Raw genomic sequence first — 13,164 nt, forward strand, 5'->3', positions numbered from 1 at the left:
GCTTTTGGGACCTTATAAGTATTTAGTTACGCAGCACAATATCCTTGGTGCAACAACATCAACCGTTGCATGGCTAAACACTTATAAGGTCCCAAAGGCGAGACCTATTGGCTATGCCAATGCTTGTTTTATTTCTCGCCTGGTCCCATCCCTTATTTTCACAAACTTCAACCCAGCAGCATGCGTGCGTAGTATTTAACCCCGCCCTCCAGCGCATCGATTGGTTTCCGTGTGACTCGACTCAAGTCTTTCCATAGTGAAGCGAGGTTCGGAAGACCGCTTTGAACTATGGGAAATGAAGTCTTCCATGTGGTTTCCCTGTGACTCGGAGCATTGGTGGCGACAGGCACAGACTACAGCTCCATAGTCCACTCAGGTAGAGGCGGAGAGTCCTCTTGGATGTGTATAGAGCAAGAGCATCGATTCGATACCAGCAGGTACATGCAAACAGAAGGAGCGACATGAGTGCGGGGACGTGAGTACTGGATGAGGGCGGAATGGGTTTTCGTTAGATGGTTTTCCCTGTTGTACTCGTGCTGTGATCCTTACATAGAATGTCATGCCCTTTAATACACGGGCTCCCCACTATCCTATATGCACATGGATTTTGCTGCTGTCTTTACAACGTTATTCAGAGGTGGGTGGGCGAGTCTCTGAAAGCTCGAGCCGGATGCTAGGCTCTGTAGCAGCTCGAGGTCCTCTTGGAACCTCGAGCCCAAAACAAGCCGAGCTTTCAGGGGACAACATGTGACTTAGTGGCTACAAAAGATGACCATGTAACATGGGAAAGCAGGTTGGAATCCCAGTCTCGGCTCTGTATCCTATAAATCCCAACAAATCTTCTATATATATATATATATTTTTTTTAGTATAACATGTTCGATGTCTGTTGAGAAGAGCTAGTATGTCATTCTGTAGGCAGGGGTTGCATTACATAAAAATGACAAAAACATAAGATGAGTTGTGACCGTTACCCAGATGCTAATCTCCACTTCCAAAAATTAAGGACAATGCATTAACTTTTTATGTCAAAAAGAGCTAACCGTCTGGTGGCTGAGTTGCACAGCGTGAAACTGGAAAATCTGTGAATAATCCCTGTTTTCATTCTTGACTAAATTGTGTGATCCGAGGCAGATAATTTGTTACCCAGCCTCCTTTTTGTTTCTTATCACGTGTCATAGCACCTTCAAATATGTGAGTTCAGGATGTGTGCTATACAAAACCCTGTCTCGGGTTTGTTTGAATTAATTATAATGCCGCTTTTTGTATAGTAAGAATGTAGTCCACATGTAGTGTACGTGACCACTGACTTGCCTCTTACCTCAACGATAGCATTCTCATCACGACAGGGCAGGAATGTTCTTAATTACTGTTTACAAACTATTCCTTTTATAAATACTTTTTGATGCAGAGATACAATCTGATATAACAATTTAAAACACTTTTGTGTGTTAAAGAAATATGCTTTTTCGAATTTTGAAGATACCTTACTGTATTTTAGCTCGATGTTTTTTGCATTATTTTCATGCCAAATATTTTTAGTGCACGGCTCATATACAGGCTCTTTGAGCAAGACCATGGCTCAGCTCTCCCTGTTAATTTGTTGGCTCACACCCCTCTAATTATATTGTAATGTTAATATATTGTTTACTAGCCATGGGGCGTAGAGGTGGAGCGGGTCCGCAGCAACAGAGTACTCAGCCTTGTGAAATAATGAAGGTACCTGGTGGGGATCTCCCACCAACCGGATCGCGGACGGAGATGCAGACAGATCTCAAGCTCGGTCAAATACTCACCGCAGTAGAAGATTTAAGACAAGACTTGCTTACCAGAGTGGACGTAGTGGTGCTTGAGATGGGCTCTTACGTGAGGATTAGCGCAAATTGAAGAAACAGGTTGCTCATACTGAACACGAGATAATGGAAATCTGCCTGTCCAAGAAGAAATTAGAGAGCAAGGTCCGCTTTCTCACTACCAAAGTCGAGGAGCTGGAGGCCTAGGTGGAGTATTCTGAGGAGTGCTCGTGTCAAAATAACCTTAGCATAGTGGGCTTTCCCACACTGGCAGAAGGTTAAGTTCTTTGAGATCTGGCTGTCACAGGTGGTGTCTCCGAACCAATTATCCTCCCATTTTCTGTTTGAGCGTGCCCACCCCGTCCCGGCGTGGCCGCCGCTGGCGTGGGCTCCTCCCCAACCAATTTTAGCCTCGGTCCTGAACTACAGAGAGAAAGAGAATCTGCTGCAGGCAGCCAGGATGATCTCATCACTCAAATATGAAAATACACAAGTAGTTATCTTTCCGGATGACACACTGTCATGCAATGCCGTCGAGCCTCCTACTTGGGGGTGAAACGTAAGTTGCTACAGGTGGGCCTGCGCTATACGCTGCTCTTCCCTGCCAGGGTTAAAGTGATGCTCTAGAATAAGAGCTACTTCACTGAGCCAGGGGATGCCTCGAACTGTTTGGGGCAGCGTTGCTATGAGGTCTCCGCCCCCTCATCACCAGTGCAACACCGACCATCATCAGGATCCTTGAGACGCTGCAACAGGAGGTCCCGTGGCCCGGGCGCCACCGGCCTAAAGGGGACCCATACTCCGGAGGCTCAGGCCTTGTTCGCGGCGGTTGCCTTGTGGGCGGACCGGGGGTCAACAACTGCGCATCTGTTTGAAAATGAAGACTCTGATATGAACTCGGCTCACTCCACGAGCAGTGTGAACTCATCGGTTCTTCCAGTCATAACGCCACAAACAGCGAAAAAGAAATTCTGTGTACGCACCTGGAGGTGATGTAGCAACTCACCTCTAAAGACCTCTTGTACTTTAAATCAAGATCACATAAAAGTAATTGGGGTCCCAACGAACTTTGTACCGGCACGTATGGCAGCCCTATTAAGGTAAGGTCCAGAGATGCACTGGCCACACTCCTTCCCCTGGCTTCCAAACTATTCATATGTGCATAATCATGCACTCAGGCGAACCCCTCATATAGGACAGTTTTTTTAATGTTTAGGTGATCATCATTTTTGGGTTGCCCTGGGTGGGGAGTTATGGGTTCTACTGTTATTGTTTGCTATGCCTCGCATCATACACTCATACTACTCCCTGTGGGTTACTGCTAATGTAGAGCAGATCACAGTCATAGTGCAGGGCTCTTTTGCTAGTGTTTGGGGGGCTGTCTTTATTCAGGTACCACTTAGATAGCTAAGAGAATGTTTGCAGAATGGGTACCTCCAGGAAAAGGCATGCTGTCCAACAATATCTGAGACGACGAGGGGCTGAAATCACCCTCTTACAGGAGACTTGTGGTAGGTGAGGAGGACGTCCGCTTACAAAACCGTTGGGGTGGGCAATGTTTTTGCACAACATATTCTGACTTTGCTAGGTGTTCATTGATTTGGGTCTGTCTGGAAGTTCCCTTTCATCCCTGAGTTCAGAGATTGACCCTAGGGGCGCTATGCATTGGTGGAGAGGCAATTGAATGGTAGGGAGCTCCTTTTAGGAAGCATATATGCCCAAAATGTTGCACCATCATAATTCTTCTCTCGTCTCTCCAGAACACTTACGAAGTGGGCTCCCAATCGGTGGATTCTTGGTGGAGATTTCAACTCCGTCTTGGACCTATGTCCCGATTTCTCAGACCCAGCTCTTCCAGCTTTCCCAGTGGTTGCCTCTGCTGCACAGCTCTCTGTGGCTACAACACTGGTCTTTGTTGGATTGGAAAATGCTCCATCCAGCTATTAGGACTACTCCTACTACTCCCATCCACACAACCAGCATGTCCACCCTGATCTGATCTTATGTGACCCGGCCACCAGGATGCTAGCAACAGGGTACTTGGGGAAGACTTTTTCCAACCATAATCCCTTACACTTGCAATTGGCGTGGGGGGTGGTCGCCGGTCCCCACATGGAGACTGCAGCCTGCTCTGTTAGAGGATCAGATCTTCTGATATACCATGGATGAGACCATCTCCCAATACCTGTCCGAAGACTGGGACACATCTTCTTCCAGACAAATAGATTGGGAGGCAATGAAGGTAGTTCTTTGAGGACATAACATCCGTGCAGTCGTGTGGGCCAGGTCTGTTTTACATGAAGATCTATTATGCATCGAGTCCTCCCTGAGTAAATTAAAAGCAGATGCTTGTGAGTACTGGACGCTCTGGGCGAACATGCTTATTGAGCAACTGTGACTTCTCGATTTTTCTTTTTTTTTTTTTTTTTTTTTTTTTTTTTTGTGTGTGCATACCACGATAAGATGCACACAGATGGAGACAAATCAGGCGCTTATTAGCCTGGTTATTGAGTAGTGCTAACCCGACTTTGCCTATCACCATGGGTGGGACTCCACAAGGAAATCTGGCCAGGGACCAGGTGAGCATTCGCCGGTCATTATCAATCTCTCTATGACCCTCGATATGTGGACCGTCACAACGCAGTGCTCTTTTTCCTTGACTCTGTGAACCTCACAGAGCTGTCTCCGATGGACAGAGACTAGCTAAATTCTCCTCTTACTTTGCCGGTGGGTAAAGCAGGCATTCGGGGAACAGCAACCAATAATACCCTGGGACTCGATGGGCTTCTGAAAGGATTTTAGCCAGCACCTCTAATTGTCCTGCATGGTCGTAGTGTTGGCGCAAGTTCTTAAAAGTTTGACTGGTTGCATAAGTTGATGATAAGAACCACAACTTTAGTTGTTTTTGTACAATGACACTCTCACCCCGTTCCAGTGATAGATATACACATAAAGTCAATGTACATTGTCCATGTGTAATATTGAATGATGTTGTTATAAAAATGCAATAAATTGGGTAAAAAAAAGCAAAGCGAGGAGTAGCTTTAAGTGAAAGCTGAAACACTAGCTGCAGATTAAATGGAAAACTACTAAACCATTAAAAAAAAAAATAATAATATAGCACTTTCTACCCCAATGTGGGGCGCTGTAGTGTTCGCCTAAATGGGTAGCATATTACGCGGGGTAAGGTGTGTGTGGTTGGAAGATTGCCATCTTTGTTTGATCCTATATGCAAAGTGTTTCTTTGTCATGCTTGATGAACGCTAAGGTGCGGTAATCTTGTTATGGGATGCAGCAAGATGTGGAGATAATTGGTGATGGAAAAGAGGTTAGCCTATTTTTGCGTTTAGCTTTAAAGGTAGGAATTAGAGAGTGATCCTTTCCCATTGGTAGTAGTAGATTGCAGAGGAAGTAGACATGTGAAGGGAGATGTTGTTGGGATATGCGGGATGAGAAGAGAAGAAGGCCTCATTTTGTGGTGAATATGAAGATGTGGGTGAGTTCTGTGTGTTTGCAGGGTCTCGAGGTGCATAGTGAGTAGTAACCGTAAGAGAGGTCATAACCACTAGAATAAGGTGAGAAGTACTAGACGGAGGGGCAACACAGCAGGAGGAGATGCAATAGCTTTATGAACAGGGGCAGTAGGGACGCCATGAGGGGAAATGATAGTAGGGAATTATTCATTCTTTTTATTTTCCCAGTTCTAAGAGGGCAGGTTATTCATGTAGCGACCATTGTGATCATCTCACCTGCTATCAATTATTCTCTTGTTTAAAATTCCATTTCTTTTTGCACCTCCTCTTTCCTCGTAACAGTGTTTTGTCCCTTCCTGTTTCACATGGTTTGAGAGAACTACTGTTATTGGGTTGAGATTGCATGCCTTGTCTAGCTCGGAGAGCACTCCATAGAGTGCCAGGAGCTACAGCGTAGCAGTTCACTCTAGAAAACCTTTGGTTGAGAATTCATTAAACTTCGAGAGCTGTAGCTTTGCCAAAGCAAATAGTGATGAGTGAAAATGGCTACGATTTGGATCTAGTCCACAGAACCGAATATTGAGTAAGCAAACGTTCTGGTTTTGAGTTATAGACACAAAGCACGTTGCACATTATCGAACGAGTCTCTTTTTTGCCTTTCTTCAATACTGAAACAGTTTTTAGTTCTTATAAATACTTCTAGGCTGGTTCTTTTGTAGTATATTTGTTGTTATGAGTTGAATCATATTTGTACTTCAGCATGTAGTTGGAGTTTTTTTTGCCACATTGTCTGTCAGAACTGTAAAAACACTTATTTCACACCTTTTGTGTTTATCAGGTTCTGTATGAAAATATCCTAAATACGGTTTAGACTCTATTTGAACCCAGTACTCAACATGAGTCTATTAATGAGATATTGTTTATGTTTGATCTAGGATTTGCCAATGATTTATGTATCCCCCCCGATACCTTTTGATTATACGTTTAATGGGAGAGGAGCGAACTCGATCATTTATTTTATGATAACAGCAAATAGACATTCAAACAGAATCAAAGGCTTTGAAACACAGAGCAATTCTTTGAGCTACCACTTGTCACAGAGTGTTAGTTTTCAACTCTCTAGTAAGATAATAAAAGGTAAGGGAAAATGCTCGCAAATGGTACAGGATGTAGTTCTTGATAAAACCAACAACTATTCCCTAAGGTGGGCCAAAGTGGACCCCGCTGAATTTACCAAGAAGCTGGTGGGTAAATATTATAAAACCTTTTTGGCAAGTCTAGATGAGACTTCTGATGACGACAAAATTTTATAATCCTTCCAACAGATTACTAGAGGGACTAAGGAAGCCTTAACGGCTGAGCATAAAAAAAGAGCATAAGCAAAACCATTGCTGGTTTAACGCCAGGTGTACGAAAGCACATAAGAAATTGAAACAAGCCATTAAAAGTCAATCAAGAAGATTAAGAGTGTAGACTGGAGTATAAACAAGCTTTAAAGGAGCGTAAGAAGGAAATGAAAGAAGACCCATGGAGGGTTTTGCATGAAGCAACATTAGCAAGAGATAATCCAACGTTTTGGAGGACACTAAATGCCCCCTTTTTAAGTACACATGATATTCCCACTATAGAGATCGCCATTAGTGAGGAGGAGTGGGTGAATCATTATTCAAATATGTATAAACTCACAGGAGGAAATACAGGAATAGATGATATATTAATAGATAGGAGCATAATCGATCCTACTAAAATGCCTATAGACCTACATTTCACTCTAGATGAGGTTAATCGAGCAATTTAAGCTAGCAAGGGAGGGAAGGTGCCCGGTCCCGATGATTTACCAGTAGACCTGTTTAAAGCTAATCTTTTGCTATGGGACCCACTTTTGACATAAGTAATTTCAGCCTGTTGCACCTCAGGCCCCATTGCCACCTGGTCAGAATCGTTATTGGTGGCGAGCTTTAAGAAAGGCGATTGCCAGTACCCCACCTGCTACCAGCCAATATCTTTACTTTACTCGTTGATCAAGGTGGTGGGCCGTATAGTATTAAGCAAACTTCAGGACTGGGCTGAATCCAATGACATTTTATCCGAACTGCAATTTGGCTGTCGACCAGGTCTCGGTACAGTTGAACAAGGATTAAATCTAAATGTACTAATAGGGAAGTATATCCTGGCCAAGAAGGGTAGATTATTCCTTGCGTTTGTAGACCTGATGGCAGCTTTTGACTGCTTAGAACAATACAAACTATGGGTTATTATGGCCAGATTAGGTGTGGAAGACCCCCCTGCTGCATCTTTTGAAGCAACTGTAATCTGGCTTGATAGCAAGGGTCCGCTATAGTGCCATGGGTGAGTGCACTGCATCGTTCAGCGTGGAGAAGGAGGTAAGACAGGGTTGCGTTTTGGCACCCTTTTTATTTACACTTTACATCAACAGCCCGAGGCTGACACTGTCAGATCAGTGTTGTGACCTACCACATATTGGAAAACCTGCTGATGATGCAGTGCTGATGGCGTGCACACAGTTGGGGCTACAACGTGTTTTGACAAGTTTCAGTACATATATGCAGAACCTGGGTTTGCAAGTTAATATATCAAAAACCTTCATTATGAAATACGGAACAGGGAGTTCAAAATGTGGAGATATCTTTATTGACGGCAAGAAAATAGAAGTTACTAAAACATTTCCTTATTTAGGTAGCCTTTTTGATCAGAAGGGTATGTGGCCCAAAGCAGTTAAATCAAGAAGGCAATTGTTCATGAAAGCCATGGCAGCCTGCCAACGTTTCAAGAAAGTTGGGCAAAAGATCGCATGTAGAGCTATTAAACATCTATAAGGTAAAATGTGTAGTTACCGCAATATATGGTGCAGGTGTGTGGGGTTATTGTGACTCCCAGCCTTTACAACTGGTCGAAAACGTCTTTGTAAGATTTCTTTTAGTTCTGCCAGGAAGCTGTTCCACTTATGTATGCCATTCAGAGCTAGCGTTACCTTACATAGCGGACCTAATTAAAACCCAGCCAATCCTCCTGTGGCATAAAATCTGGGCCTCAGAGAAAACTACCCTTACTAGGGACAACATAAGAGATTGTGTTAAATTACATCGGGTGTCTAACTTACCCTGGCTGAAATATATTAAAGATTTTATGAACGCCTTTGGTCACACAGAATATTATGATGAACTGGGTTCCATAGCAGCTATTCCTAGAAAAGATCTTAAAAGAGAATGCATGACCCTTATGGAGTCAAATAGATTTTCTACTGAAATATTGAGGCTGACTGTACAGAACAACCAAATGACACTGACCACATATGAGATACAGCCCTACTTGCAAAACATGGAGGCTACTCAGGATAGATTTGTTTTAACTCGTTTTAGGCTTGGTATTTTTCATCAATCAACAAGTTTTCTGGTACCTACGATTGGTCAACCTCACTTTGTAAATGTCCATGTGTTGAATTGTCGCAGCAAAACAGCATTTCATGAATTGTTTCTTTGTAAATTTCATGAAGTACAGAGAAAGAAGTGGATAGTGCCGATTTTAAAGCAGTTTGGTGTTAGGCAATGTCGGCCAGCATTTATTTCCCTTCAGCTTTTAGATAACGAATATGTTATGGAGTGTGTGGCAATTTTTTAAAGAATGTTATTCGATGCAGGAAAACCATTTCTTTATGAAATGTTATTGATTTAATTGAAATTGTACATCATGATGATTTTTTTTTTTTTTTTTTTAAAGATTTTATTGTGCATAAAAAGGGTTACAAACACGCATCATGATGATTTTTAATCAGTTGCCACGCATCATGATGATTTTTAATCAGTTGCTGCTGAAAGTGTTTTTAACTTTTTATGTTAATTGCTTATTTAATAGTTTATTTATACAGAATTGTTTGTCTGTGAAGATTATTTGTTTGCATTTGCTTTTGTGATTTCCTTTGTAGAAATCGAATAAAGCTTATTGAATTGAGTCTATCAATTAACTTTATAACGTTGGCATTTGAACACAAACTCACACTTGATCACAAGCAACGAGACAATATCACATTTATTGTAATGTTCACATAATATGTCAGCAATTTACCTCATTTGTCATGGGTTTTAAAGATTTATGGCCAATGATTTTCTCCTAATGTAAGTACTATATGATCTTGATGATGGTGAAGGTTCTGCCAAGAAAGAAACTAACCTGGATAACGTGGCCTATTTTTTCAAATTACCTTGTAGAGTTTATTGTTTCCTGTGCCTGCATGGACTCTGTTGAATGCTGTACAGAGGCCCCGCCTCCTGCCTTAATAAACAGCGCTCACCTGGTACCCTGTAGGCAGGCGGTTCCCCTTCTGAAGTGATTCTGTTGTTGTGGCCTATGCAAACTAATTCTGTGTGCTTTATTGTGTGCAGTACTCCATTACTGAGCACAGGAGCAGGACTCCCCACCTGTGGTCGACCCATTATTCCTGCAGTGTGTCTCTAATGACTCTTTTTCTCTCTGATGTCACACAGGTGTTTACGTAGAAGAGGAGGGCCCTACAAAACAGACCCTGCCTCAGACCTGACCCGTTGGCGCCTGAGAAATGAGGAGGGTCGCCAGACGTGGAGTTATGTGTCAGAGTGGGGCACAGAAAGAGAGCAGACTGGACTGGAGGCACACTCCTTGGGACTGGACACGGTTCGTGACTGAAGCAGCTATAGAATCATACAAAGGAGGAGGTGTGAGAAATCTGGGAGAGGAAACAATGGGAGACCTGAAAGACTGAGGGAGAGAGCAAAGGATTCATATTGTAGAGGAATAGGCAGAAGACTGTGGGTACAGGTGGAATCGGCTATAGCTTTGGTGGCGTCAGTATGTTAGTCCTGGTTGGCACACCCCTCCCCCACCCCGAACAATTATTTTTATGTCTCATATGTACTGTCTGTTCGAGACCTTTTTTGTTTTCTTTAAGTGGGCGTAGAGACCACGAGTGCTTTCCATTGGTTGGCTTCATTATCCCTTTCATTTGCTGCTTCTTTTTAGTCAGCTCCTGTAGGCTTCCTTCCTCTTTGTGTGTTTAACCCTCTCCTGGAGCATGGATGTATTACTTGTGTCCTTCCACTATTCCTTTTTTAGACGCTACTTTTTAGGTCTCGGGACCATCCGGTCTGCCGAAGGCAGAACCGGAAGTCCGGAGATTTAATGTTTTGAAGAAGAGGGGCTAGAACCCGCCCCTCTTCTCTCCTCTTCTCCATTGGCTGGCCTCTTAAATGCTGGCCAGCCATTGGAGAAGAGGCTTTGTCTCTCCGAACAGGCCCCGTCCTTTTCGGATTCGGGGGCGTGTTTTTCGTTACTTTTCGATGGGCGTGTTTAAACGCCACCGAATCCGAAAACACGCCCCCGAATCCGAAAATGCCGCTGCCTTTCTCCGAGGCATTTCTGCTTTCACCTCGGAGAAAGGCAGTGGTGTGCTTGTCTCTTAGGGTACTGCCAGATTGCCCCTGAGGCTGATATGACCCTTGACATTAAAAGAGAAGGCTAAATTAAAAAGCCACAGAAAATAGAATAGGAAAATATGAGACAAGGAAACAATAATAACGAAGAAAATTAAAAAGCAAAGAGAATGCCTATTTCGGAAGAACAGAAGTAGAAACAGTGGATATATTCGCCTGCCAATAAAAATGAACAAATCCCTCAACATAACTGGTTGTAAAATGTGGTTTTTGGTGATTGCGGTGGTGAGCGCACATACACCACTGAAAATCACTCGGATTTGCTTCCCGCCGTCTGTGCCTTTCATGAGGAGGAAAGAATTGCAGAAATGAGAGCAATGTGGGGGCCCCGCGAATCCTTCCTGCCCTGGTGTGTGCTGCCTGCCTCCCTGCCCCCTTCACAACCTCCTCCCTTCCCAACCTCCTCCCTTCCCATGTGCCTCCCTCCATGGCGCTGCGTGTACAGCAGGCCCCTTTCTTGGAAATCTGCGACTCTACATGCCAGTGTGAGGCCGTCACGAGGAGAGAGTGGAAAGGGGAGGGAGGAAGCGACTGCAGCTCTAGTGGAGGACGCCTTCCTGCAAGTCTAGAGGACTAACCTAGTTATGCCGTATGAAAGTGACATCATGGCGTACAACATAACACGTATCGCAGGAATTGACATCATAGAAAGGGGCATCACAAGCCAGGAATTTACAGGAAGTGACATCACAAGAAGTGACATCAGATCTAAATCCCATCACATATATGTTTAGCAGGTCTATCATGTGTACGTTTGAGCACATTGCGAGGATAATAGCACAGTCAGCTATGGAAGATGATATGTGACTTCTAACACCTTGCAATCCCCCAGTTTTCTCTACCACATCCTGTACATTCATTTACAAACTTATATAATGTATTGTACATGTAATATGCGCGTGTTGATGTAAAGCACTCTGACACCTTGCATTGGGATGAGTAGGGCTATTCAAGAAAAAACAGTGGCACTTAAATTATTTCAACGCCTCCTCAGGTGTAGTAAGCTCTATATAAATGCAATTTCCTGAGTGTAAATACTGGGAAAGACCAACACATTTGACATTCTTACAGTGCATTCATACCTCCTAACCCAGGACTGAACAAAGTGAAAACAAAGTGAAAAGCTGCCTTTCTTAAGTATGTGTGAAGGGCTAACCTTTGTTTCCCCTCTCTTCATTTGCATCAGGTATGAGACTCCTGACGGCTCCCAGCCAAGAGACTCGAACAAAAGGAGGCCAGATGACCCCTGAAATTCGGCATTTGTTATGGGCCCAGCAGGAGTCGTAAATAAGAAAGCCTGTCCCTGCATGTACGTTTTTAGGTCTCGGTTAGCGAAGGCTGCGCTTGCGCAGTCCCACTCGCGAGATTTAACGTTTTCTAGTACGGAGCTTGAACCCGCCCCGCTTCTCCATTGTCTGGCGTCCTAAACGGAGGCCAGCCATTGGAGGAGAGGGGCGTCTGTCCATTTAAGCCTCGTCTTTTTCGGATTCGGGGGCGTGTTTTTTTTTTTTTCTCTTTTGGAATGTAAACATTCCAGCCAATGGGAAGAGGAGAGAGAGAAAAACACGCCCCCGAATCCGAACATGACGCCGCGTTTCTCCGAGGCATTTCTGCTTGACCTTGGAGAAAGACGTCACTATCTCCCTTTCCTCCCTGCCATGTTACAGCTGCAAAGAGGCAAGATGGAGGCCTGTTTAAGGGCCCGCCGTACCCGGGCTACCCCTTCATCATGATCCCAGACCTGGGCAACCCCTACTTCCCCAACGGCTCCCTCTCTCCGACGGCCAGAACAGTGAGTGCCTCGCCGCCGCGCTACTCTCCGCAGCCCCCGCTCTTGTTTTATGTTCATCTGGCTCGCAGGGGCCGAGCTAAACTTTCAGCTGAGCTGTGTGCGCGCTGCTGCTAAACTTTCCCCCGGCGCCGCTCTCTGGGACTGGGGATTGTTTACCTCCGCCATATTGTCCCGTACGCTACTTCCTGGTTTAGCAGGGAGCCTCGCTTTGCCCCGTATGTCCATCTTTTCCTGTTTCCTTTCTTTGCCGCTCTCTTTTTATTTTACCTCTCGCTTTCTTTCTCCCACCTTGCGCTTGTGCCTTCCTGCCATGGCTGACATCGGGGGGTTCATGGTGGCCCTGGATTGGGATTTGCACAGGTTCGCCGCCTCCCTCGGAAACGTGGCCCTGTCGGACTCCCTCGGCTTCTTGGCCGAGCGTCTGGGGCAGATCGAGGGCCGGCTGCAGTGGGGGTCGCCCACCTGAAGGGCATCCTGCGGCGGAGGCACTGTACTGCCGGACCGGCTTCCACCTGGAGATCTTCTCGAACGGCACGGTGCACGGCACCCGGCAGGACCACAGCAGGTTCGGTAAGAGCCGCAGGTGTAGCTCCTGCACGTCTGCCTTGGGGCGCTAGCTAAGC

General features: G+C 44.8%; 1 protein-coding gene across 1 annotated transcript in view; it reads left to right on the plus strand.

Annotated features, from left to right (window-relative positions):
* The first annotated feature begins 241 nt into the window (after positions 1-241).
* LOC146861102 (lanosterol synthase-like) overlaps positions 242-13,164 on the plus strand; it is a 202,556-nt gene continuing 189,633 nt past the window's right edge. Inside the window, exons 1-2 of the mRNA XM_085645161.1 lie at positions 242-437; positions 9,769-9,934. Coding sequence (XP_085501287.1) covers positions 400-437; positions 9,769-9,934 — 204 coding nt within the window. The 5' untranslated portion in view covers positions 242-399. The remainder of the gene's footprint in view (positions 438-9,768; positions 9,935-13,164) is intronic.

This window comes from Triturus cristatus, chromosome 3_1 (assembly GCF_964204655.1).
Source record: "Triturus cristatus chromosome 3_1, aTriCri1.1, whole genome shotgun sequence".
NCBI lineage: Eukaryota > Metazoa > Chordata > Amphibia > Caudata > Salamandridae > Triturus > Triturus cristatus.